Source organism: Microplitis demolitor, chromosome 5 (assembly GCF_026212275.2).
Source record: "Microplitis demolitor isolate Queensland-Clemson2020A chromosome 5, iyMicDemo2.1a, whole genome shotgun sequence".
Lineage (NCBI taxonomy): Eukaryota > Metazoa > Arthropoda > Insecta > Hymenoptera > Braconidae > Microplitis > Microplitis demolitor.
Genome location: NC_068549.1, coordinates 11,180,678 through 11,207,353, shown reverse-complemented (window position 1 = coordinate 11,207,353; position 26,676 = coordinate 11,180,678). Strand labels below are relative to the sequence as shown.

General features: G+C 33.3%; 2 protein-coding genes across 2 annotated transcripts in view; both read left to right on the top strand.

The window, feature by feature from the left end:
* The window catches only part of LOC103578718 (kelch-like ECH-associated protein 1B), a 3,502-nt gene extending 1,306 nt beyond the window's left edge, over window positions 1-2,196 (top strand). Inside the window, exons 3-8 of the mRNA XM_053738950.1 lie at window positions 1-157; window positions 224-388; window positions 456-1,123; window positions 1,209-1,457; window positions 1,515-1,813; window positions 1,977-2,196. Coding sequence (XP_053594925.1) covers window positions 1-157; window positions 224-388; window positions 456-1,123; window positions 1,209-1,457; window positions 1,515-1,813; window positions 1,977-2,131 — 1,693 coding nt within the window. The 3' untranslated portion in view covers window positions 2,132-2,196. The remainder of the gene's footprint in view (window positions 158-223; window positions 389-455; window positions 1,124-1,208; window positions 1,458-1,514; window positions 1,814-1,976) is intronic.
* A 19,188-nt stretch (window positions 2,197-21,384) lies between these two features.
* LOC128667788 (uncharacterized) lies at window positions 21,385-23,572 on the top strand. The gene is made up of 4 exons (XM_053739350.1): window positions 21,385-21,945; window positions 22,048-22,245; window positions 22,409-22,760; window positions 23,211-23,572. The coding sequence occupies exons 1-4, from the start codon at window positions 21,895-21,897 to the stop codon at window positions 23,477-23,479; spliced, it is 870 nt and encodes a 289-aa protein (XP_053595325.1). The 5' UTR covers window positions 21,385-21,894; the 3' UTR covers window positions 23,480-23,572.
* The last annotated feature ends 3,104 nt before the right edge of the window (window positions 23,573-26,676 follow it).

Sequence of the window (26,676 nt, the reverse complement as noted above, 5' to 3'; positions counted from 1 at the left end):
CATGACATTTTGTATGGCTGATCATATTAAAGAAACAATGCAAATGACGTTCATGATGCGTAGTCATCATATGCTCACTGATGTATGTCTTGAAGTAGGAACTGAATTATTTTATGCTCATAAAATTATTTTAGCTGCTGCTAGTCCTTATTTCAAGGTAAATTTATTAGATATTATTATATTATTACAAAATCTCAAATTAAATATTAAAATTGAATGATAGGCAATGTTTACGGGAGGATTAAGAGAGTCTGGAATGAGTAGAGTTAAATTACAAGGTGTTTGTCCTACAGCTATGGCAAGATTAATGTTTTTTATGTATACCGGACGAATTAGAGTTACCGAATTGACAGTTTGTACTTTATTACCAGCAGCAACTATGTTTCAAGTATATTTATATAATTTTAAATTAAATTAATAAATTCATCATTTATTGCTTTTATAATAAATTGCAGGTAAATAATGTTATCGAAGCATGCTGTATATTTTTAGAACGTCAATTAGATCCAACAAATGCAATTGGTATTGCTAATTTTGCTGAACAACATGGATGCAAAAATTTACATCATAAAGCAAATCAATTTATTGTACAACATTTTAGTCAAATTTGTCATGAAGAAGAATTCCTTCAATTGTCAGCAATCCAATTGATATCACTTGTAAGAAAAGATGAACTCAATGTACAAGAAGAAAGAGAAGTTTATAATGCCGTATTAAAATGGGTCATGTATAATGAGGAAGCACGTGGTCCTAAAATGGCACATATTTTACAAGCTGTTCGGTGTCAATACTTAACTCCGAATTTTTTAAGAGATCAAATGAAAAATTGTGAAATTCTTAAAAAAGCTCCGGCGTGTCGAGAATATCTAGCTGAAATTTTTAAAGATCTTACATTACATAAAAAACCAATAGTTAAAGAAAGAACGCCTAATACTAAAAGACTTATATTTATTGCTGGTGGTTTTCTCAGACATTCATTAGATACACTTGAGGCATTTAATGTAGATGATAAAGTTTATACTCAGCATGCAAAATTACTAGTACCACGATCAGGTCTGGGTGGAGCATTTTTGAAAGGAATGTTTTATGCTATTGGAGGAAGAAATAATTCACCGCAAACAAGGTTTATATTTAACTATTGAGTCATCTATCTTTTTAATGTTTTTAAGTCTTATAAAACTTCATATTCTTTATTTATTTTTTTAAAGATATGATAGTGATTGGGTTGATAAATATAACCCTGTAGCTAATCAGTGGAGACCTTGTAAAGCAATGACTGTACCTAGAAATCGCGTTGGAGTTGCTGTGATGGATGGATTATTATATGCTGTAGGAGGAAGTGCTGGTGCCGAGTTTCACAACAGTGTTGAATGTTATGATCCAGATCAAGATCTTTGGAAAAAAATAAAACCAATGCATGTTAAGAGACTTGGTGTAGGAGTCGCCGTAGTCAATAGGTGAGAAAATAATAAAAGATTTGTAAATTTTTTAATTAACTACTTTTATTTGGTAAGGTTACTGTATGCAATTGGTGGATTTGATGGGATCCAGCGTTTGTCTTCAGTTGAATGTTATCATCCAGAAAATAATGAATGGACAATGGTATTACCAATGAATAATGGTCGTTCGGGTGCTGGAATTGCAAGCCTTGGACAGTATATTTATGTTGTCGGTGGATATAATGGAAAACTCCAATTAAATTCTGTAGAACGTTATGATACTGAGGGTAATATTTGGGAAGAAGTTAATAATATTTCTATAGCTCGCAGTGCATTAAGTGTCACAGTAATTGATAACAAGTTATATGCAATCGGTAATTATTATTAATATTTTATTTTATTTGTAATAGAATTAAGATATAAATCAAATGATAATAATTTCATTTATATATATATATATATGTATATTTATAAATATATATGTATATATGTATTATACAGGTGGTTATGATGGCAATGTTTTTTTAAATATTGTAGAAATATATGATCCTACTCTTGATAGATGGGAACTAGGAATGCCGATGCCTTCTGCTAGATCGGGGCATGCCAGTGCTGTCTTTTATTATCAATGTCCGCTTCACTCTACGCAGACAGATGAAAATGCATTGACAAATGATGGAAAACCATCGTGACATACAAATGAACTTTTTTTATAAAAATGAATTAATCTGTGTATAAATATAATTTATGTTCTATATTTTTATGTGTAACTTTATGAAACAATCTATGTATATTGTTTTTTTTTTTTTTTTTTTTCATATAAATATTAATATTTTTAATGAAATATTGAATAAACAACAATAATTATTTATTCATGACTGGAATTTAACTATACTATAAAAATTATTTTTATAAAATTAAATATTACGGATCTGTACAAAATATTTTTTTAAAGTCTTGTGCCTAAAAAATTTAGAAAATACAAGGGCTACATCGGGAATAATATCGGACTAGTATATTTTGATACTGAACGTTTTGAGTCTAATCAACATGTGCCTTTAAAGTCAAAGTTTTTTATTCGCTTCGGAAAATTATGATCGAGGTGTCATTCGATTTGTCATCGCATCTAGAAACTTTTTGAAAAATTTGGAGTGGTGCATGCAAAAATTACAAAAGTTATAAACAATTTAGTAAAAAAAAGGAGGTTTGTTTCTTTGCAAATATCTCCAAATGTATTTAAAATTTGTTGAAATTTGAAAAAAAATTCAAAAAGAGGAGGAAATTTCCTAAAAAAAAGTCCTACTTCCCCGAACTTTAGGACCGATATTCATAATTTTTTTACAGGGTTGAAAATACGGCCGAAAACGGGAACTCTCGCTTGTGTAAGCTCCGTCCACTTCGAACCTTAAATAAAAAAACATTATTTAAACTTACTAAATATCAAAAAAGTTTGGAAAATCCAAAAGTGCACGCCTCATAATGGTTATTCAAAAATACAAAATAATTTATTATTTAAATATTCTACTGAAAAAATTAGAATTACATAAATAAATAAAAAAATATATGGTATTGATTTTATCACTATTTTTTATCATTACTTTTAGTTACTTGAGTTTTAGTGTTCAATCTTTCGCGGTATTGGCGTCCGATGAAAAACATACAACGCATGCGTGTACATATTTATCAGCCTGGCAAACAGGAGTGAGCGAACTTCTACCTAAAAAAAAAATGCAAGTGAAATAAGGAATGATTGCGAACCACTGGGATCTCGGAAGAAAATATGTGGCGCCGTCACGATGAACAAATATCGATGTCGATAAAATAAAATAAGATTGGTACGAAATATAGTTCTGCGAAAACGAACAGATGGCTGCAATTGCACATCCCAAATAAAATACAACAAAATTTTAATTATTTTATCACATGTAAAGCCTACAATAAATTCGAACATGTACATTTGATTCAATAAAAATCTCATGTCTAATTACCTAGTACTTTCTATTTAATAAGTAGTATACAATTAGTACGTACATGTTGATTGAACTTATATACAGCTCTTATATAATTACCGAGTAATTTTTATTATATAAATTGCTATCAATTAGTTCGTATAAATATACATATTTATATATATACATATATATATATATATATATATATATATATATATATATATATATATATTTATATCTATAATTTATAGACAATTTAAGTCTAATTATACCTGGTAATTTTCTATCGGATAAATTGCTAAGAATTAGATCGTACATGCACATATATTCAATAGACAGCACTTGTCTAATCAACCGGTAATTACTATTGAATAAATTGCTATTATTCAGTTCGTACATGTACATTTATTTAATAGGCAGCTCCTGTCCAATCACCTGGCAATTTCTATTGTTCAGTTCGTACATGCACATTTATTCAATACACAGCACTTGTCTAATCACCCGGTAATTGCTATTGTTCAGTTCGTACATGTACATTTATTTAATAGGCAGCTTCTGTCCAATTACCTGATGGTAATTTCTATTGTTTAATTCGTACATGCACATTCATTCAATAGATAACACTTGTCTAATCACCTGGTAATTGCTATTGAATAAATTGCTATTATTCAGTTCGTACATGTACATTTATTTAATAGACAGCTCTTGTCTAATTACCTGGTACTTTTTATTAAATACATTGCTATGAATTAGTTCAGATATTTAGATTTATCTGAAAGACAGCTCTCAACTAGTAACGAGGTCATATATTATTGAAATAATTAAAATCAAATAGTTCGTACATGTACATTTATTAAGCTCTTAACTAATAACTGGTAATTTTTCATTGCTTCAATTACTATTAATCAGTTCGTACATGGCCATTTTTTTTACAGATAGTACTAGTCTAATTGCCTCATACATGTACAACTATTCAACTAGTCAACTATAAGAGCTGCTTATCAAATAAATGCACATGTACGAACTAATTGATTGCAATTATTTTAATAACAAATTACCTAGTAATTAGTTAAGAGCTATTTGTTACAAGAGCTGTCTATCGAATAAATGTACATGTACGATTTGATAAATAGCTACTAATTTAAAAAAATCTACTACGTAATGAGACCAGAAACGCCAATTAAATAAGATATACAAGTAAAAACTTATTGATAGCTATTTGGTCAATTGAAAATGGTAGACTGGAGCCGTTTCTTAAGTCAAATGTACATGTACGAATTAATTGGGATCTATGTAGTAAAACAAAAATCGTAGATAAATAGATAAAAACCGTCTATTAAGTCAAATGAATATGCATGAATTATTTGATAGCTAACTAGTCAATAGAAAATGGTGGACACTTAAACTAGAGCCGTCTATATAATTAAATGTACATGTACGAATTTCTTGATAGCTATTTAGTCAATGGAAAATGGTATTTAATTAGACTAGAGTCATTTATTAATTCAAATGTACATGTTCGAATTTATTAGCTGCTAATTGATTAATAGGAAATATCCGACAATTAGAGTTGGGCCGTCTCTTAAGCCGAATGTACATGCACGAATTGAATTCAAGCTTATTATGCAATAAAGATTCTCAGGTAATCAGACCCTAGTGCTGTTTAAATCAGATGTATATATGCGATTTAATTGCATGCTTTATATCTAACAACATTTATAAAATAATTACTAATTGTTTTAACTTCCCGCTAAGAAAATCGACGATTTTCGAAAATTTCGAGAAGTTATTGTTTTCATCCCGATTTTCGAAAATCGAGTTTTCATCAGATGTCGACGTTTTGAGGTCCTAGGAAGCTATTCTGACTATTTTCGGAATGATGTCCGAGTGTGTGTGTGTGTGTGTGTGTGTGTGTGTATGTATGTAAACTCTTTGTAACTTTTGAACTAATGAATCGATTTGGATGTTTAAGGCGGCAATTGAAAGAGTTTGTTGGCCATCAACTTTCCTGAAAATTCCAGGTCATATGATCAAATAGACTCAAAAATATTTGCGAATTACGAAAAAAAAAAAATTTTTTTTTAGTTTTTTATTAATTTCTCAGAAACGACTTATACGATCGACTTCAAAATTTAATCAGCTCTAGTACTCAATAAAACGCGTCGATTGCCACCTCAAACGTCGAAATCGATTAATTAGTTTGAAAGATATCGGCGTTGAAAAGTTAAAAAAATAACATTTTATGTTATTTTTCCCGGATAAATCATAATATAACCTACTGAAATGTGTCTGAAATCATACCAACTCATCCTTTATATGGTTACTTTCGATACATAATGTCATCGAACTTGGTTTTTAGTTTAAATTACACTACCAACAATAAAATCGATAAAACGTAGTTTTTAATATTTTTCTCGGATATTTCATATTTGATTGTTTCTCACATGAGTTAAAACTTATTTAAATCTTGATTTGAATCCCTGGCATTGATTTCTACCTCAATACACTTATTTTATTGAACATGAGCAGGGATTAAATTTTAAAAACCGCTTCATTAACGATTTTTGATTCTTAAATTTTCAAACTTCGGCATAACAGGTAACTTGTTAGAGCTTAAGAAGATCGTAAAAAAACAATCGCATGTGATAGCATTTTCGAGCTCGAAGAGCTCGAGAATATATCTACACTAATGTTTTCGAGCTCTTTGAGGTCGAAAACAGCGGGAAGTTTTGGGGCTGGCCTGCAGAGCCAACCAACGCCCAGATTTTTTTTTTATTTATATGTAATTATTATTTTCTTTTTTTTTTTATTATTTAAATTTACATGTTCGAATAAATATATAGCTAATTAATCAATAGAAAATGGTGAATACTTAAACTAGAGCCGTCTATATAATTAAATGTACATGTACGAATTGATAATTAGTAACTTAATCAATAAAAAATTACCAGTTAAAAGTCAAGAGCTTAATAAATGCACATGTACGAACTAATTGATTGTAATTAATTCAATAATATATGGCTTCGTTATTAGTTGAGAGCTGTTTTTCAGATGAATTTAAATCTTTGAACTAATTGATAGCAATGTATTCAATAAAAAGTACCAGGTAATTAGACAAGAACTGTCTATCGAATAGCTGTACATGTACGAGACAATTGATAGCAATTTATTCAATAAAAAAATACGAGCCAATGAGATCGGTGCTATCTGTAAAAAAAATGACCATGTACGAACTGATAAATAGTAACTTAATCAATAAAAAATTACCAGTTATTAGTTAAGAGCTTCATAAATGTACATGTACGAACTAATTGATTGTAATTAATTCAATAATATATGACCTCGTTATTAGTTGAGAGCTGTCTTTCAGATGAATCTAAATATCTGAGCTAATTGATAGCAATGTATTTAATAAAAAGTACCAGGTAATTAGGCAAGAGCTGTTTATAAATTCTATGTACATACTGGAACTAATTCAAGGCTACATTTCTAATAATAGTATCAGGTAATTAGACAAAAGCTGTTTATCGAATAGCTGTACACGACGAGCTGATTGATACAAATCGAGAGCTAGCTTATTGTTGCTTTTTAGGTCGTATATATATATGTATGTATGTATATATGTATATATTTATATATATAATTCATAGACAGCTCAAGTCTAATTACCTGGTAATTTTCTATCGAATAAATTGCTAAGAATTAGATCGAACATGTACATATTCAATAGACAGCACTTGTCTAATCACCTGGTAATTGCTATTGAAGAAATTGCTATTATTTAGTACGTACATGCACATTTATTCAATAGACAGCACTTGTCTGATTACCTGGTACTTTGTATTGGATTGAAGGCCACAATCGTGTAGTTTGCGCATACTTTTTACTATGGGACACTTGTAAATTTTGTACTATCTTTCTTATAGTCCGTTAATACTATACACCCATAGTAAAATTCATTGGGAATTTTTTACCGTGTAGGTATAGTCTAGAATCAGTCCGGATATGAACATTTCACTATTTTATTGCTCTTCTATTATTTCCTGGAATTTTTTTATCGTATAAATTGTAATGAATACCCTACTAACACGTGTTTGAGGAAGATTTTGAAGTAAGTATATTGAGGAAGACCCTCACCTGCTAGTGTCTTTTTCCTGTATTTGTCTTTCGCAAAATCGTGCGAGAACCGGTTCATAGGGCCCTATGTCACGATTTGTGTAGGTCTTACTTATGGTATCGGACGCAAGAATATTGAAGATATTTCGAACTCGGCGGACAGAAAAGTGTCTGACGCGTTTCTCACACCAGTAGCCCACAGTAGTTACTTACTCATAGCTTACTCATGATCTGCTCAAGGCACACGGTCAATTTTGAGACTTGAGCAAGTCTTGAGAATGCCATGTGCAACTATTTTCAACTATAGTCATCCTCCAGTATTGAGTTTTAATCTTGCACGAATTTCGTGTGAGAGGCTTGCAATTCGAATGTTATCTGGAGTGTCTGCAGCAATTCACTGTAAATCGAAGTGTTTTAATTTAAAACACCTAAGTGTTTAGTTGCCATTTAAATACATTGTAGGCAATTTCTAAACGCTTGCAAGTGTGTAGAAAGTGACTATAATGTATTTAAATAAAAACTAAGCACTTAAGTGATTAAAGATTAAACACTTCGATTTACAGTGGACACTTACGTAGAAAGAGACACTAACACCTATCGATGTGAAGGGCAGACTTGCTCAAAAATTTGAAAAACTTGGTATGTCGGATAAAATGAAAAAGATACACCCAATTCATCGAAGGTTATTGTAAATACCAGGCAGCTTAATAATGTGTACATGTATACTTCGAGGGCAAGAGATTTTTAGGCATAATTAAAAATTATCAGTTATGAGGCAGCTAAATGAAGTGTGTATGTACAATTCACCTCAAGAGCAAGATATTTTCAGTCAATATTAAAAATTATTATTAGTTGTCAGGCAGCCAATCGATGTGTACATGTACAATTCACGTCAAGAGCAAGATATTTTTAGTTTTAATTAAAAATTTTCAGTTATGAGGCAGCTAAATGAAGTGTACATGTACAATTCACCTCAAGAGCAAGATATTTTCAGTCATAATTAAAAATTATGATTACTTGTGAGGCAGAGAATTGAAGTGTACATGTACATTAACTCTAAGCGCGTATTATTTCGAGTTGCAATTAAAAATGATTATTAATTAAGACGCGGCTTATTAATATGTACGTGCACGTTTGGTTTAAGAGGGGGCTATTTTGAGTTACAGTTAACAATTATCATTAACAAAGAGACGCCTTTATTGATAAGTTATTTTAAATTGTCATGTTTACTTTAATTATGGTTTTAAAATACAAATACATAAATTACGTCGGTTACGGAGTAGTACTTTTTTATCATCGCCGCATTGTAGATGATACCATATATTATGGAGTTTGCATCCACGCATTTTCATTTTTTTATTTTGCTTACAGATTGCGCATGTCCAGTCGTCTTTTTTTTTCAATTTTTGTTTTTTTGTTGTACTTTTTTTTTTGTAACTGTAGGTGCGTATCTTTTTTTCTTATTCCGTTATTGTTTTGTAGGACACTGAAAGAATCCCCGCTGCTTTGGACGTCAGAAACATGGCCTGCAATTTGTTCACTCATCGTTTCAGTAGAGACATTATCATTTTTTTCAGGAGTTATATAATCGCACCCTTTATTATTCAGCCCTTTATCATTTTTAATTGATTTATCTTCTTTTTCTAGGGCACTGAAAGAATCTCCGCTGCTTTGGACGTCAGAAACATGGCCTGCAATTTGTTCACTCATCGTTCCAGTAGAGACATTATCATTTTTTTCAGGAGTTATATAATCGCACCCTTTATCATTCAGGTCTTCATCCTTTTTCGTTGATTTATCTTCTTTTTCTAGGTTACTGAAAGAATCACTGCTGCGTTGGACGTCAGAAACATGGCCTTCATTTTGTTTACCCATCGTTTCAGTAGAGACATTATCATTTTTTTCAGGAGTTATATAATTGCACGCTTTATTATTCAGCCCTTTATCATTTTTAATTGATTTATCTTCTTTTTCTAGGACACTGAAAGAATCCCCGCTGCTTTGGATGTCAGAAACATGGCCTGCAATTTGTTCACTCATCGTTTCAGTAGAGACATTATCATTTTTTTCAGGAGTTATATAATCGCACCCTTTATCATTCAGGTCTTCATCCTTTTTCGTTGATTTATCTTCTTTTTCTAGGTTACTGAAAGAATCACTGCTGCGTTGGACGTCAGAAACATGGCCTTCATTTTGTTCACCCATCGTTTCAGTAGAGACATTATCATTTTTTTCAGGAGTTATATAATTGCACGCTTTATTATTCAGCCCTTCATCATTTTTGATTGATTTATCTTCTTTTTCTAGGACTCTGAAAGAATCCCCGCTGCTTTGGACGTCAGAAACATTGCCTGCAATTTGTTCACTCATCGTTCCAGTAGAGACATTATCATTTTTTTCAGGAGTTATATAATCGCACCCTTTATCATTCAGGTCTTTATCCTTTTTTGTTGATTTATCTTCTTTTTCTAGGTTACTGGAAGAATCACCGCCGCTATCGACGTCATCAACATCGTCTTCAGTTTCGTCATCCACAATCATTTTCAAGCGCTTTTCGGACTCTACCGTCATATAGCTCCTAAATTTTTTAAAGCCAAATTCATTTTTGTCTCTTAATTCTCTCTTTCTCTTTATCGATTTTTTTTTGTTTATTCTTTCTAGTAGAATTCTACAATCCTTCAGTTTTATCTTCTCTCTCACTGTAGTCAATTTTATGTCGTTTTCGTCGCTTATATTTTGGTCATTTTCTTTCATCATTTGCAAGTGTTTGATCAATCGATCGATTTCTTCTTGTTTCTTGTCGTTATCTTTGATATCACCGAAATATTTATCTATTATTGAATTCATTTTTCCGCTTTTATCATATCCCAGTGCACCCGCACAGATTATTCGAACAGGAATCTGAAAATTTTTTATTATTATTATTATTGATGAATTTTTAGTGTCAAGAATACTATTTTTAATTACTCACGTAATCCTTAGGGTGATTATGATTTATATCAAATGAAGCAAGCTGTAGGGTAGATTTATTTATTGCTTTTATTGAATAATGAGCCTCGCATCCAAGCTTGTCACTTCTGCAAGAGATAAAATACCATAATTAATAAATAATTTTTATTTAACAATTCTGTGATTATATAATTTATATTTATTGATATTTTTGAAAATGATAACGTTTATTGGTTATAAGCCTTGCAACGAATCTGTACATGTACCTTTTATTTTTAAAAATAGGCAATGCTAATTATTGGGATATTTTAGGACCTAGAAAGCAATTAAAATGATACTGAAATTAGCTGACGTCTAATAATTTTTGAATTTTTTTTAAACAATAAATTATAAAAAAAAAAATGTTTGGAAAAATTGCACCTGAAGGTTTTTAAATTTTCTTTATGTGCATATTTTTAGTTTTTGTTTTTTTGTAATTTATTTGTTGAAAAGAAAATCCGAAAATGACTAATTGTCTGCTACCTTCAAGATCATATTTACGTTTAATCCAAAACTAAGCGACAAAAAATAAATTATAATTTTTAGTAAATTCAAAAACTTTTGATGGTAATCCGAGCATGAATGAAAAATATTTAATGCGAACAACTCGTAATTCAGAGTTTACTTGATAATTTAAACGAGATAAAATACCTGTAGGTAATTTTTACATATTGCTGTACGTTGAAAATCAAATGATCCTGATATTAGCAGACAATTCAAAATGTTCGGATTTTTTTCTCCAAAATATCAATTACAGAAAAAAAAAAAAAAAATAAAAATATGCACATGTAGAAAATTTAAAAAATTTCAGGTGCAATTTTTTAAAATATATATTTTTTTGTATAATTTATCGGTTTTAAAAAAATCCATTCACTATTGGACGTCTGTTAACTTCAGTATCATGAAAATCAACTACGCAGTTATAATTTATAAGCGTAATAAAAAATAAAAATTTATTCAAGTTCGTACATGTACACTTTACGGGGATAATCAGCCACTTAACACAATTTATGTAATACTTGTAATTAGATATAAAACAACCATTTGCACAATACTTACACATAATTACTTCCTTTTGTAACTCGTGGTTCACCCCCTCCTTCGCATTTGTACTCAACTGAATAGTATTTTAGTTTTTTATCAAAGCCATTAAATTTTTCCAGCGACACAGACCTTTTTTTATTAAAAATATATCCAGATTCGAGCTCGAAAATTCTTTTTTTTTTTTCGAAATCTTGGAAACTCTCGAATGTCGCACCATTTTTAAAATATGACGACATAATTAATAAAAATTGTAGATAACTACAGAGTTGAATTATTATTTTTTTTTTATTTATTATTTTTATTTATTATTTTATAACAGGGCTATGCTGTTACTCTGGTCGTCCTTAAATTACCTTTTTAAGGGCGCCACTGGAAGTGATAACGGCCTCCCAGAACCGGATCTTAGATCATCAGGGTCGGTGTAATTTTATTTAATTGTAAGAGAAGGATGAGGAAGGATAACTTATAAATAATTTACTATTTCAATTCACCAATTAAACCTTTTTATTTTCTCATGACCTAATTGACCTTTATAATTTTAACTTCACTTATAACCTTTTTATAAACCTTATTTTATACCTTTTTAAACCTTATAACTTCTTATCTAAACCTTATGACATTAAACCTTATAACCTTAGAACCTTATGACCTTATAACATTAAACCTTATGACATTAATTGACCTTAACATAAAACCTTATAACCTTTATAACTTCATTAAACCTTATAACCTTTTATTTATTTACCCGCAATAATTTTTATTAAAATCAGCCAACTACCTTTGGCGTTACCACACTCTCACACTCTGGTTAAAAATCGCTTTACCTTCGCGACACTTAATTACTAAATTAGCCAACTACCTTTGGCATTTCCACACACTCACACATACAATGATTAAAAATCGCTTAACCTTCGCGATACTTAATTATTAATATTTCACTAAACAGCCAACTACCTTTGGACTTATAATTAAAATCGGTTACCTCCCGAATTATTTCTTAACTAATTACACATTCAAAAATTTATTTCCTACACTCATACTGCACTCGAGTCCCCTGGACTTTTCTTCACGCACTTCTTAAATTAATTTTCCGCAATTAATAATTTAATTAATTTAGAGAATTATATAATTATTAACTAATTTATTAATTGATTTTTCTTTCCTAATTTATTGAGTACTATTTCCTTCTCATTTTCTTATCACTTATTTTATCTCCTTAATAACACGACCTTGATTCATTAATTTAATACCACGTTACTTCAGGTACTTTTATCACCGCGATAATTATTCTTATATTAATTCTGCCTTCTTTTTAATTAATTATAATTTCTTTAATTGCTTAATTTCCTAATTAATTTTATAACGTCTTCGACCACGGACTTCTCTTATTTTCCCGAGACAATTTTAATTGATTTTCTTAATTTATTATTTTATTAAATTTTATGTATAAGTAATCACTAATGGACTAGCGTCTATGACTAGATTCGACTGTTCCGGTGCGCGCGTCACTCGACCCACCTGGAAACTTCTAGAAGAATTCCGGCTACCTGCCTGGAAATATTTTATACACGCAATGGCTCCGGCTACCTGCCTGGAGTTAATTAATTACTAAATCTTATAATTATCCGAATTTAATTTATTAATTTACTTTTGCAATTAATTTAATTCGCGAGGATTTTCTTTAGGCGCGACGATATTAACGTATGCCAAGTATTTAATAAAATTTTCCGGCTTCCCGCCTGGAATAAATTTTATAAATACCTCTCCAGTAAAAATCTCCAGATCTTTCCGTCGTGTCTCTGTCCGGGTTTTGTCTGATTAATTTCCTTGTTCTCGTAATTGTCTGGTCAAATTTTTGGTTCCGTCTCTCTCTCTGTTTTACTTTCTCTCTCTCTCTCCTTTCTTTCTTTCTCCTCACTCTCCTTTAACCTGTTACAATCAGACGCAATTAGTAATGTTTTATATAAAATACCGGCTAACTGCCTGGTATTTATTATTAATAATCGGGATTTTTATCGCTTGGTTCCACAATAGACTCAAGCTAATTATTAATTAATTACCTGGTTAATTAATTTAACGGCGTCTGTATGGCGTCGGTTGTCTGGTTACTTCGTCTCTCCACCTCTCTACTCGGACGTCCCGGTGGTTAATGCCCGATTCTCGTTCCGGTCCCCGTTTTTAATTGCTCGCTCACTCTTGACTATAGTTGTCCTTTTTCCACTCCTACTTAACTCTAGGTGGGGTCGACGGTCGAGCAAGTGAAATTTCCATTTCCGGACGACTAGTCGCTACCTACCCGGAATACCCGAAGTGGTAATGTCACATGACCGACAGTGCGCATAATAGATTTTATTTTAAACTTAATTGAACGCGGTAAATACAAATTTACCCCGTTACACTCCCCCCTGCCAGACTGTCGCCCGGGTTGGAAATTGCAGATGTTCGTCGTCCAAGGATATAGGAACAGCAAGTTAAAACGAATGATCGGTACACGAAAATAGCAAAATTTGATGAATTTATTTTAGATAAGGACACGATAATTATAATTCCATATTATCATCTGGATCATTTATAACTAGGTCATCATCGGAGTTGACCTCCAGTTCCAGGACTTCTTCACGGTCATCAAATGCCGGAATCTCTTCTTCACAGCCTGAGTCCTCGGAGATGAAACCTCTTCCATAATGCAGGCGGTCTAAATCGTCTGGTACCACCCAGTCCATTTGGGCCATATGTGGACCATTTGGACCCTTCTTCTTTTTATTCTTCTTCTTCTTCTTTTTCTCAGATCCAGTCGCTTGAGCCGCAGAACCACCAACCTGGACAACGGGCCTGGTTTGGACTCGCCGTCCGGTTAAGTCCTGAGCTGCTGCTGGATTAGGCCGGCTGGTTGATGTTGTCGCTGACGATGTTGATGGAACAGCTGGTGTTGTCGGTGTTGATGGTCTCACGGCCTCAGCGACTCCCGCGACCTCCATGGGGCGGTTGGGGACAGTTGGTCGGTCCCTCGACACCACTGGACCCAATCTTTGGAGTGCAGACTGGCGTGGCGTCACTGGTGTTGGATCCTCCGGTATCCACAACCTGGCTGGTGGATTTGAAACCAACCGGCCGGTTATTCTCCTACCTGGAGGGCCATAAGGCCTACCTGCCCACCTGGTTCCCTGGTAAATTCTCCGGGTTGCCTCCGTCCAACCCCGAGCTCCCTCTCGGGACCTTCGTCTTCGATGTTCCATCTGAAATATAAACGGGTTAGTCATACGTCCGGGTTGAGATCGATATTAATTTTTATGAGAAATTTTGTCAGCTAAACGACTACTACGACGCGGTATTTTTAAGTCAGGTATATAATGCGTACCGAGAGATTTTCCGGAATCATTTTTAAGTTCTACTACAAGCGGACTTATGATTTTACTAATTGTAACTGGCCCGAGATATTTCATGCCTAAACTCGCGCTATATTTTTGATTTTTACTACTTAATTTACGATTCGGATAGAAAACCTTGTCGCCTAATTTTACTTCCGGTATTTTAAGTTCTGAATTTTTATTATAACTAGATTGTCTCTCATTTTCAGCCCTCATGATACTCTCGACCTTATGTCTAAGTTCGTCTAATCGTTGGACGCGTTGTTTCCATTCTTCGTTCTCAGGGAAAAAATCCTCCATCTCCAGTTCTGTCAGTTTATCGGACAACCTGGGTTCCTGTCCATGTACCAGGAAATATGGAGACAGTTTTAATGATGCATGGTATGAGCTGTTGTAGGCTAGTTGAAATTCACCTAGATGGTCATCCCATCTGGTCTGGTCTTTGTTGATGTAAGCTCTGATCATCGGTTTTAATGTGCGATTTATCCTTTCCACTGGATTGGCTTGTGGATGTGCGACAGCCAACGGTGTAAATTTTACTCCAACAGATTTCAGATAATCTTGTACAGTCTCATTAACAAACTCCCTGCCATTGTCTGTTACCAGGAACAGCGGGTAAGATCTCAAAGAAAATGTACGTTTGAAAGCTTCCAAGACAGCAGCTCCAGTGTGTCGACGTAACGGATAGAGTTCAATGAACCTAGTATATAAATCTTGTATGACTAGAATATATTGATGACCTTTTCTGGATCGAGTAAAAGGTCCAGTTACGTCTGCTGCCACGATAGCCCAAGGTCTTATGGGTTGTCTGGTTTGAAACGGAGCTTTTGATGACGATTGCTTGTATTTGACTTGCTTACAGATTTCACAAGCTTCCACGTAACTTTCGACGTCTTGATACATACCAGGCCAATAAAATTGGACTTTTATTCGCTCATACATTTTTTCCCTCCCTAGATGTGCAGCATCTGGGTCTTCATGATGTTTTTGGAGTACTTGTTGAACTTCAGGATCTCGTAAAACTGTCTTCCATGCGTTATCATCTCCAACGATAGATTTCAACGGGTCTGGACGATAATATTCAAGTCTGTCTTCAACAATGCGCCAATCCGGATACCTTCCTGGATTGCGACGCACATTGTTGAATTTTACAGCATACCAATTTGACACTTGTAAATGCAGGCAACTATCCGAACCCAGTTGTTCTTTGATTCCCAGCCAATCTTCCGGAACAAAATCTTCATAAATACGAGACAATGCATCGGGACCTTCATTTTCTGTTCCTTTACAGTGTTCAATAGTGATTTGGTGTGACAATAGCTCCATGGCCCAACGAGCTAATCTGCCATTCGGATCTCTTAATGAATGCAGCCATCTTAACGCAGCATGGTCTGTGACGACAGTAAACGGGGTACCTTCAAGATAACAGCGAAGCTTGCGAACCGCCCATACGACAGCCAGGCACTCTTTTTCGGTGGTAGTATACCGAGTCTCGGCACCCTTGAGTTGACGACTGAGACATATGATCAGAAATTCTTTTTGAGTTTCTGGATCTCGTTGAACTAAAATTGCTCCCAGTCCTGTATCACAGGCATCGGTATATAAATAATACGGGAGTCCAGCCTTGGGTACTGATAACGGATGAGCGTCGATAAGAGCTCGTTTTAAACGCTGGAACGATTCTTCTTCCAGATCTCCCCACTTCCACTCGGTGTTGACTCCAGTCAATTTATTTAAAGGACCCTGAGCCTTTGCTACATTTTGAAGATGTCGATGATACCAATTGACTAGTCCTAAGAAGCTGCGTAGTTGCTTTCTGGTTGTTGGCCGTGGATAATTAATTATTGGTGCTATTTTCTCTGGATCCGTATGCAGACCATCTTTATTTACAACAAATCCAAGGAATTTAACTTCAGGTCGACAAAATTTACTTTTCTCGGGATTTATGAGTAACCCAGCATCTCTAAAAACTTCAAACACCAAACTTAAGATTCTTTTGTGTTCTTCTAATGTTTCACTGATGACTATCCAGTCATCTAAATATGCAAAGACTTGTTCGGCCCATTTCGGCGGTAATTCTCGATCAACTAGAATTTTATGGAATCTTTCTTTCAATTCATCCATAGCTTTTTGAAAAGTACTTGGAGCACCTACTAGTCTATACGGCATCCGTAACCACTCGAATTGCCCTCGTCCTTCCACAGAAAAAGCGGTGAGAGGAATCGACGCAACTGCCATGCGGATTTGATGGAAAGCTTCTTTTAAATCCATAGTACTTATATAAACTGCACCGTGTAATGCGCTCAATATGCGTAACATATTAGGTAACGGCTGAGCTGGTGGTATTGTCACTCGATTAATAGGCCGATAGTCTACACAAAATCTCCAGGTGTTGTTGGGTTTAGCTACCATGACCGGTGAACACGACCAAACACTGTAACTTGGTCTTATAAATTTCTTCTCAAGTAACTCGTCGATTTGCCGATTTAATTCCTCGTTGATCACAGGACTGCGTCTATATGGTTTAATCCTGACTGGTCTAGCGTCCGGTTTCAAGACAATTTCGTGCTCGATGATGTTAGTTAATCCTTGATTCGGCATCGCTTCAAATTTTTCCATTTCAGTTTTGATAAAATTTTTGAAATTTGATTCTTCATCAGCTGTCATTGATAAGCACCTCGACGAATTTTCTTTACATGATATAAGTTCAAATTGATGTATTTCAGGATGACCACTGAACTGCCAAGTTTTCTCTTTGCTGTTTATAATGACTCCAAATTGTAATGCAAAGTCCATTCCTAGGACCACAGAATGTCCAAGATCTTCAAGTACACTTAAGTATTGTTCACCAGCGACCGATCCTATCTGTATAATAAACGGGGCACCGCCAAGGCTTTTACACAGAGTATAATTGGCCAGTAAAACACCTCGCTTTTGTGTATCATCAGGTCTTAATTCACCTGACGCGTACTCCTTGATGTCTTCATATACTTTTGCATTGATGTAGGATCTCTCACTGCCAGTGTCCAGGATACCATTGAGTTTTATACCAAAAATCCAAAGTGATACTGGTATTCTTGCTGTATATTCTGGTGGCTTCGGACCTGAACCAGGAATAAAAATTTTTCTTTCCGCTAGACGGTATTTTTGAGCAGCTGACAATGATTTATTTTGAAGAATTCCAGGAATGAAAGCTTCTCGAGATGTAGACGTTGTAAATGTATCCGCTACCTGCGAGTCTGGGGACTGGTTAAAAGAACTACCTAGTTCCAGAGGACGCGGTAACGATACATTGAAGTCGAGATCAACTGGTTCCAATCCAGGTTGAAATTCATCTTCCCATTGGGTTTCAGGTTCATCATCATCTGGTTCTTCTATAGATGTAATTGAATTCAGATTAATATTCTCGTCTGCTTGATTGAGATCTTCAACGATGCAATTTGGATCTTCTAAAAATTGAATTAATTGATTAATAATTTCTGTAGAATTACTTGACAGGTCTGCTTGAGTTAATGAAATTATATCCTCTACGTATATCGTTTTCACGGACATGGTAGACAATTGTAAGTCACTACCTGGAATGGAGTATCGCGGCGAACCTACCTGCGATATATCATTCCGGTCATCAGGTTGAGCTACACTACCTGGTTGAGAATAGTGCGGTGAAACTACCTGCACAACCTCTTGCCGGTTAATTTTATTATCTTGTTTTGGTTTATTTAACCCCTTAGTTACTCCAAAATTATCCTGAGCCGACGGGGAATTCGGTCCAGGTATTAATCGTTTTTTCGATTGTCTTCAGGTACATTATTGTTCTCCTGACGTCCTTGAGGTGGATTGTCAGGTGAGGTTGAAGCATTTGGTCTATTATCATTACTATAAACCGCTAAGTTACAATTATTGCGGGTATGACCAACTTCAAAACAAATATTACAGACTTCCTGTCTGGGGTTTTGACATACCTCGAAAACGTGACCTGGAACTCCACAGTTGAAACACGGTCTGTTGTATCTTGGAGCGACTACTGGATTCTGATTAAAGCCGGATAACCTTCCTGGCTCCTGAATCAGACGAGGTCTAACTTGTTGTTGCTGTCTGTTGTTGTATTGGTAATTTTGAGGTCGGTAATAATTAGTATTATTCCTCATTTGCACTCCATATCTGTTGTTATAAGTTGCTGGTGGTGGTGCAACCATCAGATTACATCTGGACGGTTCCAATTCATCTTCTTCATAAACTGCTTCATCAGACGGAGATTGTATCAAATTAAATCTGGTTTTATCTTGGAATTTTACAGTTTTATTCACGACAGCAGTCGGTTGTTGAGCCTCCTCTATGCACCTTGTAGCTTCATGTAACGCATTTAATAGGTCTTCATACGTATAGACTGATCTGGCGAATACCAGAGTACGTAACTCATCTGTCAGATGATTACGGATAGAGGCGACTTGTTCCGATACTGGTGGAAGTATCTGCATTGACTGATACTTCTGCTGGATTTTTAATACAAACTCAGTCACGTTATCCCCAGGTTTCATCCGCATCTTACTGATTTCCATAATAATCTGGTGGTCTGTGGCTGAGCTGCCGAAAGCTTTTCTAAATTCCGTCTTAAATTGCATGTAATTTTCCCAGCGAAGATAGTTTGCGTCAAACCACCGTGCTGCAGCTCCTTGGAGTATATAACTCATCGCCTTGAGCAAATCCCACTCGGACCATCCTTCACGGTGTGCTCTGGCTTCAGCAGCATACAAGAAATCATTTACAGTCATGTTCTCCTGAGGAAAATGTAAATTTCCCATTTTCAGACTCTGCAAAATATCCTTCCATCGTCTGTCGTCGAAATTCCTGCCTTGGTTTTGTTGGAAGACTGGATTCTGAGCGGGTCTTCCCGGTATGTCGTGGAGATGACCGTCTACCTGGGGTTGACTCCCTACTCGACCTCCCTGGTCGTTATTTGGCACTGGAATCTGGCTTTGTTGTCCCATTTGAAGTTGACGTAATTGTTCTTGCAGATAATTGATACGATCTGCCACTGATGGATCACGATGATTATTTTGCTGAGCTTGTGGCTGATGTTGGTGTTGTTGGGGACCCAAGCTCTGAGGTCTATGAGCAGCTGTTCACTCCCCCCTCGCCAAACGTTGACCCATCGGGGAAATGTTTGCACCACTAAGCTGGAACTCAGCTGCTCTCCAATCCACTGGTGAATTTGATCGCCATGAATTATCACCTGAATTTAGTCTGTTGTTAATTTCCCGTTGTTGGTCTATGAGCTCTCTCATCATTTGGGACAGTTGATTAATCGTCACAGCATTTTCTTCATTTATATTACGTTGATTATTTGACATTCGACGTATTTGCTGTGTGCTGTTGTCCATACGATTAAATATACGTCTCATATCTGATGGAATATTGTCCTGAAGATGATTGAGACTTCCAGCAAAATCCATTTGATTATCAACTACTCTCTCCTGCCTATGGAGATCACCCACCTGCGTTCTGGGTGGAAAATTCCATCCATCTGCGGTTCCGATCGTCCCGTGATTTCCTAGCAGTGTGTTTGTAAGTATTGGATATGGCGGTGGTGGATCCAATGTCAGTGAATTTGTAACCGTACTAGTTGTAGTTGTAACTGTTGGCGTTGTTCTGGTACAAGTAGTGACTGTTGTGACTGTTGTTAATCTTACTGATGCACCAGGATTTGATTGAAGGTCTATCCAGAAATACAAAAAAAAATGAGCAGCCTTTAGCGACTAATATTTCTTGTAATAAACCAAATGTCATCGAAGCTTTTGCACAGTCTTTAATGTTGAATATAAATAAAAGTGAATTAGCCTATGGGAGAGATAACCGGTGGAAAATTTCTGCCAGTTATGAAAAATTTACTTTTATTACTAACAATATTCACAAAGAAGCTCAAAATGTTTATCTATTTGATGCAGATTTTCTAACTGACATAAGTGATTCCGTTGAAAATATTTTTATTGACGCAACATTTAAAGCTGTACCACATTTTCAGAGAAATAATTTACAATTATTGACGATAATGGCCAAAGTTGATGGACAATGCCAAAGTAAAAGTGCTGTGAGTATTATAACATTTTGTGTTACAGAAATATATATGAGATTATAAAAATCCTACATTTATGATCGTATTATCAGATGATCAAGCTACAGCTGTTGAATCAAATTTACATGAACAAATTAATTATAGGCTTCATTCCTAATTACAATTATCAGTAATTAATGCTACTTACATTCAATGAATTAATTATAGGCTATTTATTCAATAAATATTACCAGGTAATTAGACAAGAGCAGTCTATTGAATAAATGTACATGTACAAACTAATTGATAGCAATTGATTCAATAAAAAAAACCAGGTAATTAGACAGGAGCTGTCTATTAAATAAATGTACACGTACAGACTAATTAATAGTAATTTATTCAATAGAAATTACCAGGTGATTCGGGAAGACCTGCCTATTGAATAGATGTACATGTACGAACTAATTGATAGCCATTGATTCAATAGAAATTACCAGGCTATTAGAAAAGAGCAGTCGATTGAATAAATGTCCATGTACGTTCTAATCCTTAGCAATGTATTCGATAAAAAATAACCAGGTCATTAGACAGGACCTGTCTATTATATAAATGTACATGTACAAACTAATTGATAGCCATTGATTCAATAGAAATTACCAGGCTATTAGAAAAGAGCAGTCGATTGAATAAATGTACATGTACGTTCTAATCCTTAGCAACGTATTCGATAGAAAATAACCAGGTCATTAGACAGGACCTGTCTATTATATAAATGTACATGTACAAACTAATTGATAGCAATGTATTGGATAGAAAATAACCAGGTAGTTAGACAGGAGTTGTCTATTAAATAAATGTACATGTACAAACTAATTGATAGCAGTTTATTTCATAGAAATTTCCTGGTAATTCAGGAAGAGCTGACTATTGAATAAATGTACATGTACGAGCTGATTGATAACAATTTGTTCAATAAATGTTACCAGGTAATTAGACAAAAGCTGTCCATAAATTAAGTGGACATATACGAATGACTCTCGATATTTGATTTCATAAGAAATATATAACCATCAGTATAATTTTTTCAGGCTATACCGATCTTTTGGTCCATTATGACGAATAAGGGTGAGGAATGCTATTTGAGAGTTTTTAATTTTATTAAAGAGAAATTTCCATCTTTTAACCCTAAGACCTACATGTCCGATTTCGAGATTGGCATGCATAATGCTGTGGAAACTGCATTTCCAGATATTGATGCTAATCACTGCTATTTCCACTATGCTCAAGTAAATAATCAAAAATACTTTTAAAAAAATTTCGTATCTTTATAAAATAATTAGCTACAATTGTTGCTATTGCCAAAAAATATTAAAAGTAGTAATAGTGATAACTTGCTGATTTATTTTATCGTAGCTATAAAGATTAACTTTTGTTCATTTCTGTTTCTAGGCAATCAACAAAAACGCAAGGGACTTAGGGTTAATAAATAAAACAACCATTAAAGTCACGACACACCCCGAAATCTATGTGACTATAAAGCAGCTAATCGCATTGGCTTTGTTACCACCCAAATTGATTATATCAACTTTTAATAACTTAAAAGAAGTGGTGACGCAGGATTTTGGACAGCGATTTGATCGTTTATTCGATTATTACGAGCGATTTTGGATAAAAACGATTAAACCTCGAGGATTTTCAGTATACAATTTGAGAGAGGACAAAACTGACAACTATGAAGAATCTTACAATAGAAATTTAAATGATTTACTAAAAAAAAACCCGCATCCCAATCAATTTATAGGTAACGACAACTTCTGGTTTGTTAAAAAGCATTCAAAAGACTTAACTTTAATAATAAAAAAAAAAAAAAAACGATCCAAAGCTAATTCCTGTTAAAAGAAAATCGGATTGAATCCAATATATTCTCATGAATTCTCAAAGAGGTTTTATGAGAATGAATGAGTGCTATGAGGTGCTATAATTAAGTATAGGCCCTATACATACAAGAATCTATCGAATTTTTTAAGCACACGGAAAAAAATTTACTGCTGTTGCAACAAGAGGCAGTCACGTTGCAGCCACAGGAAAAATCCTGTTGCAGCAACAGTAAATTTTTTTCTGTGCACGATACCTACTGCTTCCGATTGAAATAAATTATTTTGAATCGTTTTCACCAATCTGAAATATATATTCCCGAATTATAGCCTAATTTGAATAATTGCACTAACATATATTATAATTTTTATAATAGAAGTAATAAAGTACTTGGCATTAGATGCCAGAGTGATTAGGAATTCAATAAAACTGAATAAATATATCGCAAGAAGACCAATCACACAAAGGACGGAAAAAAAGTTAGAAATGGAAGATTTTTGGGACATGTTGGACGAAAAAATTGAAAATGTAGGTGAAGATAATATCAACGGGTTAGAGTTAATCAATGGACTGAGTTCTATCCAACATCTTCGACTTTTGGAACAGGAAATAATGTTAAAAGAGATGGACAAAATCCTAAAATAAATAAATAAACAATATAATATTGAGTAATATCAATACCCTACGTAAAAAATCCCATAGAATCTACTTTGAAAGGTCAAAAACCGCAAAGAAACCAATGCGTCTATTGGATTCTATGCGGTTTTTGACCCATTTCAGTGGATTCTATAGAAACGTTTGGATTAGGTAATCTTGTGCAACAGAAAAAAATAAAATTATTTTTGTTATTTACACTGTTAACCTATATTATTATTATTTTTATTATTATTATTATTATTATTATTATTATTATTATTATTATTATTATTATTATTATTATTATTATTATTATTATTATAATTATTATTATTATCGACAATACATAAAGATTTTTCTCATGACTTGCTAGTATGTATGTGTACTTTGGTATATGTACATTGTATAAGAGATATTCTCAACATTTTGTTTTATATGATAAAATTTAACAAAAGACTGAATACATGGAAGAAACACTCTAGGTAAACAGGAATATTTTTTAAATTTATAACAATGAAAACTAAAATAAATTTTTCGTAATGTAAAACGAATGATTAGGTATTTGTTTTATTTCAATACTATATGCATGAAATGATTTATAGCAGGTTTTATATCAAACAAGAATAATCAGAACATAAGTGACAATAATATTTGAGATTGAACGTTCCTAAATGAGTTAATTGCAAAAATTAAATCTACCAAAAATTATCAGTACTTCAAACGTAGCTTCGTCTACAATTGATCGTACAAGTACAAAACGACTGTAGGATATTTGTTCAATAAAAATTACCAGGTAATTATATAACAGCTGTATATAATTTCAAATAACATGTACGTGCTAATTGTAAGCTCCTTATTGAATAGAAAGTACTAGGTATTTACACGTGACATTATTATTAAATTAAATGTGCATGTTCGAATTTATTGTAGGCTTGACATGTGATAAAATAATTAAAATTTTGTTGTATTTTATTTGGGATGTGCAATTGCAGCCTGAACAAAAGCAATTACTAGGTAATTGGACGGGAGCTGCCTATTAAATAAATGGACATGTACGAACTGAATAATAGCAATTTATTCAATAGCAATTACCAGGTGATGAGACAAGTGCTATGTATTGAATTAATGTGCATGTACGAATTAAACAATCGCAATTACCAGGTAATTGGACAGGAGCTGCCTATTAAATAAATGTACATGTACCAACTAAATAATAGCAATTTATTCAATAGCAATTACTAGGTAATTAGACAAGTGCTATCTATTGAATGAGTGTGCATATACGAACTGAACAATAGGAACTGAGATTATTATTAAATTAAATGTGCATGTACGAACTGAACAATAGCAATTACCAGGTAATTGGACAAGAGCTGCCTATTAAATAAATGTACATGTACGAACTGAACAATAGCAATTACCAGGTGATTAGACAAGTGCTGTCTATTGAATATGTACATGTTCGATCTAATTCTTAGCAATTTATTCGATAGAAAATTACCAGGTAATTAGACTTGAGCTGTCTATGAATTATATATATAAATATATACATATATACATACATACATATATATATACGACCTAAAAAGCAACAATAAGCTAGCTCTCGATTTGTACATATAAATATTATAAAAAAATTACAACACCAAAAATTTAATTATTTTATTGTTTACAATAGATTTGTACATGTACATTTAATTAATAAAAAGCTCTTGTCTGATTACCGGTTGATTTTTTTTTGAATATGTATTCTATATTTACTTCTTACTTGTACATTTATTCAATAGACAGCCCTCGCCTAATTGCCTAGTGATTTTTTATTGAATAAATTGCTATCAATCAGCTCGTCGTGTACAGCTATTCGATAAACAGCTTTTGTCTAATTACCTGATACTATTATTAGAAATGTAGCCTTGAATTAGTTCCAGTATGTACATAGAATTTATAAACAGCTCTTGCCTAATTACCTGGTACTTTTTATTAAATACATTGCTATCAATTAGCTCAGATATTTAGATTCATCTGAAAGACAGCTCTCAACTAATAACGAGGTCATATATTATTGAATTAATTACAATCAATTAGTTCGTACATGTACATTTATGAAGCTCTTAACTAATAACTGGTAATTTTTTATTGATTAAGTTACTATTTATCAGTTCGTACATGGTCATTTTTTTTACAGATAGCACCGATCTCATTGGCTCGTATTTTTTTATTGAATAAATTGCTATCAATTGTCTCGTACATGTACAGCTATTCGATAGACAGTTCTTGTCTAATTACCTGGTACTTTTTATTGAATACATTGCTATCAATTAGTTCAAAGATTTAAATTCATCTGAAAAACAGCTCTCAACTAATAACGAAGCCATATATTATTGAATTAATTACAATCAATTAGTTCGTACATGTGCATTTATTAAGCTCTTGACTTTTAACTGGTAATTTTTTATTGATTAAGTTACTAATTATCAATTCGTACATGTACATTTAATTATATAGACGGCTCTAGTTTAAGTATTCACCATTTTCTATTGATTAATTAGCTATATATTTATTCGAACATGTAAATTTAAATAATAAAAAAAAAAAGAAAATAATAATTACATATAAATAAAAAAAAAATCTGGGCGTTGGTTGGCTCTGCAGGCCAGCCCCAAAACTTCCCGCTGTTTTCGACCTCAAAGAGCTCGAAAACATTAGTGTAGATATATTCTCGAGCTCTTCGAGCTCGAAAATGCTATCACATGCGATTGTTTTTTTACGATCTTCTTAAGCTCTAACAAGTTACCTGTTATGCCGAAGTTTGAAAATTTAAGAATCAAAAATCGTTAATGAAGCGGTTTTTAAAATTTAATCCCTGCTCATGTTCAATAAAATAAGTGTATTGAGGTAGAAATCAATGCCAGGGATTCAAATCAAGATTTAAATAAGTTTTAACTCATGTGAGAAACAATCAAATATGAAATATCCGAGAAAAATATTAAAAACTACGTTTTATCGATTTTATTGTTGGTAGTGTAATTTAAACTAAAAACCAAGTTCGATGACATTATGTATCGAAAGTAACCATATAAAGGATGAGTTGGTATGATTTCAGACACATTTCAGTAGGTTATATTATGATTTATCCGGGAAAAATAACATAAAATGTTATTTTTTTAACTTTTCAACGCCGATATCTTTCAAACTAATTAATCGAT

Excerpts from the sequence above, each read along its gene's own strand:
- LOC128667788 (XM_053739350.1), top strand. The coding sequence starts at position 21,895 with ATGTACATGTACGAGCTGATTGATAACAATTTGTTCAATAAATGTTAC. Across the intron at positions 22,246-22,408 it reads GCTATTTCCACTATGCTCAA|GCAATCAACAAAAACGCAAG; the intron begins GTAAATAATCAA and ends TTCTGTTTCTAG. Across the intron at positions 22,761-23,210 it reads GCATCCCAATCAATTTATAG|AAGTAATAAAGTACTTGGCA; the intron begins GTAACGACAACT and ends TTTTTATAATAG.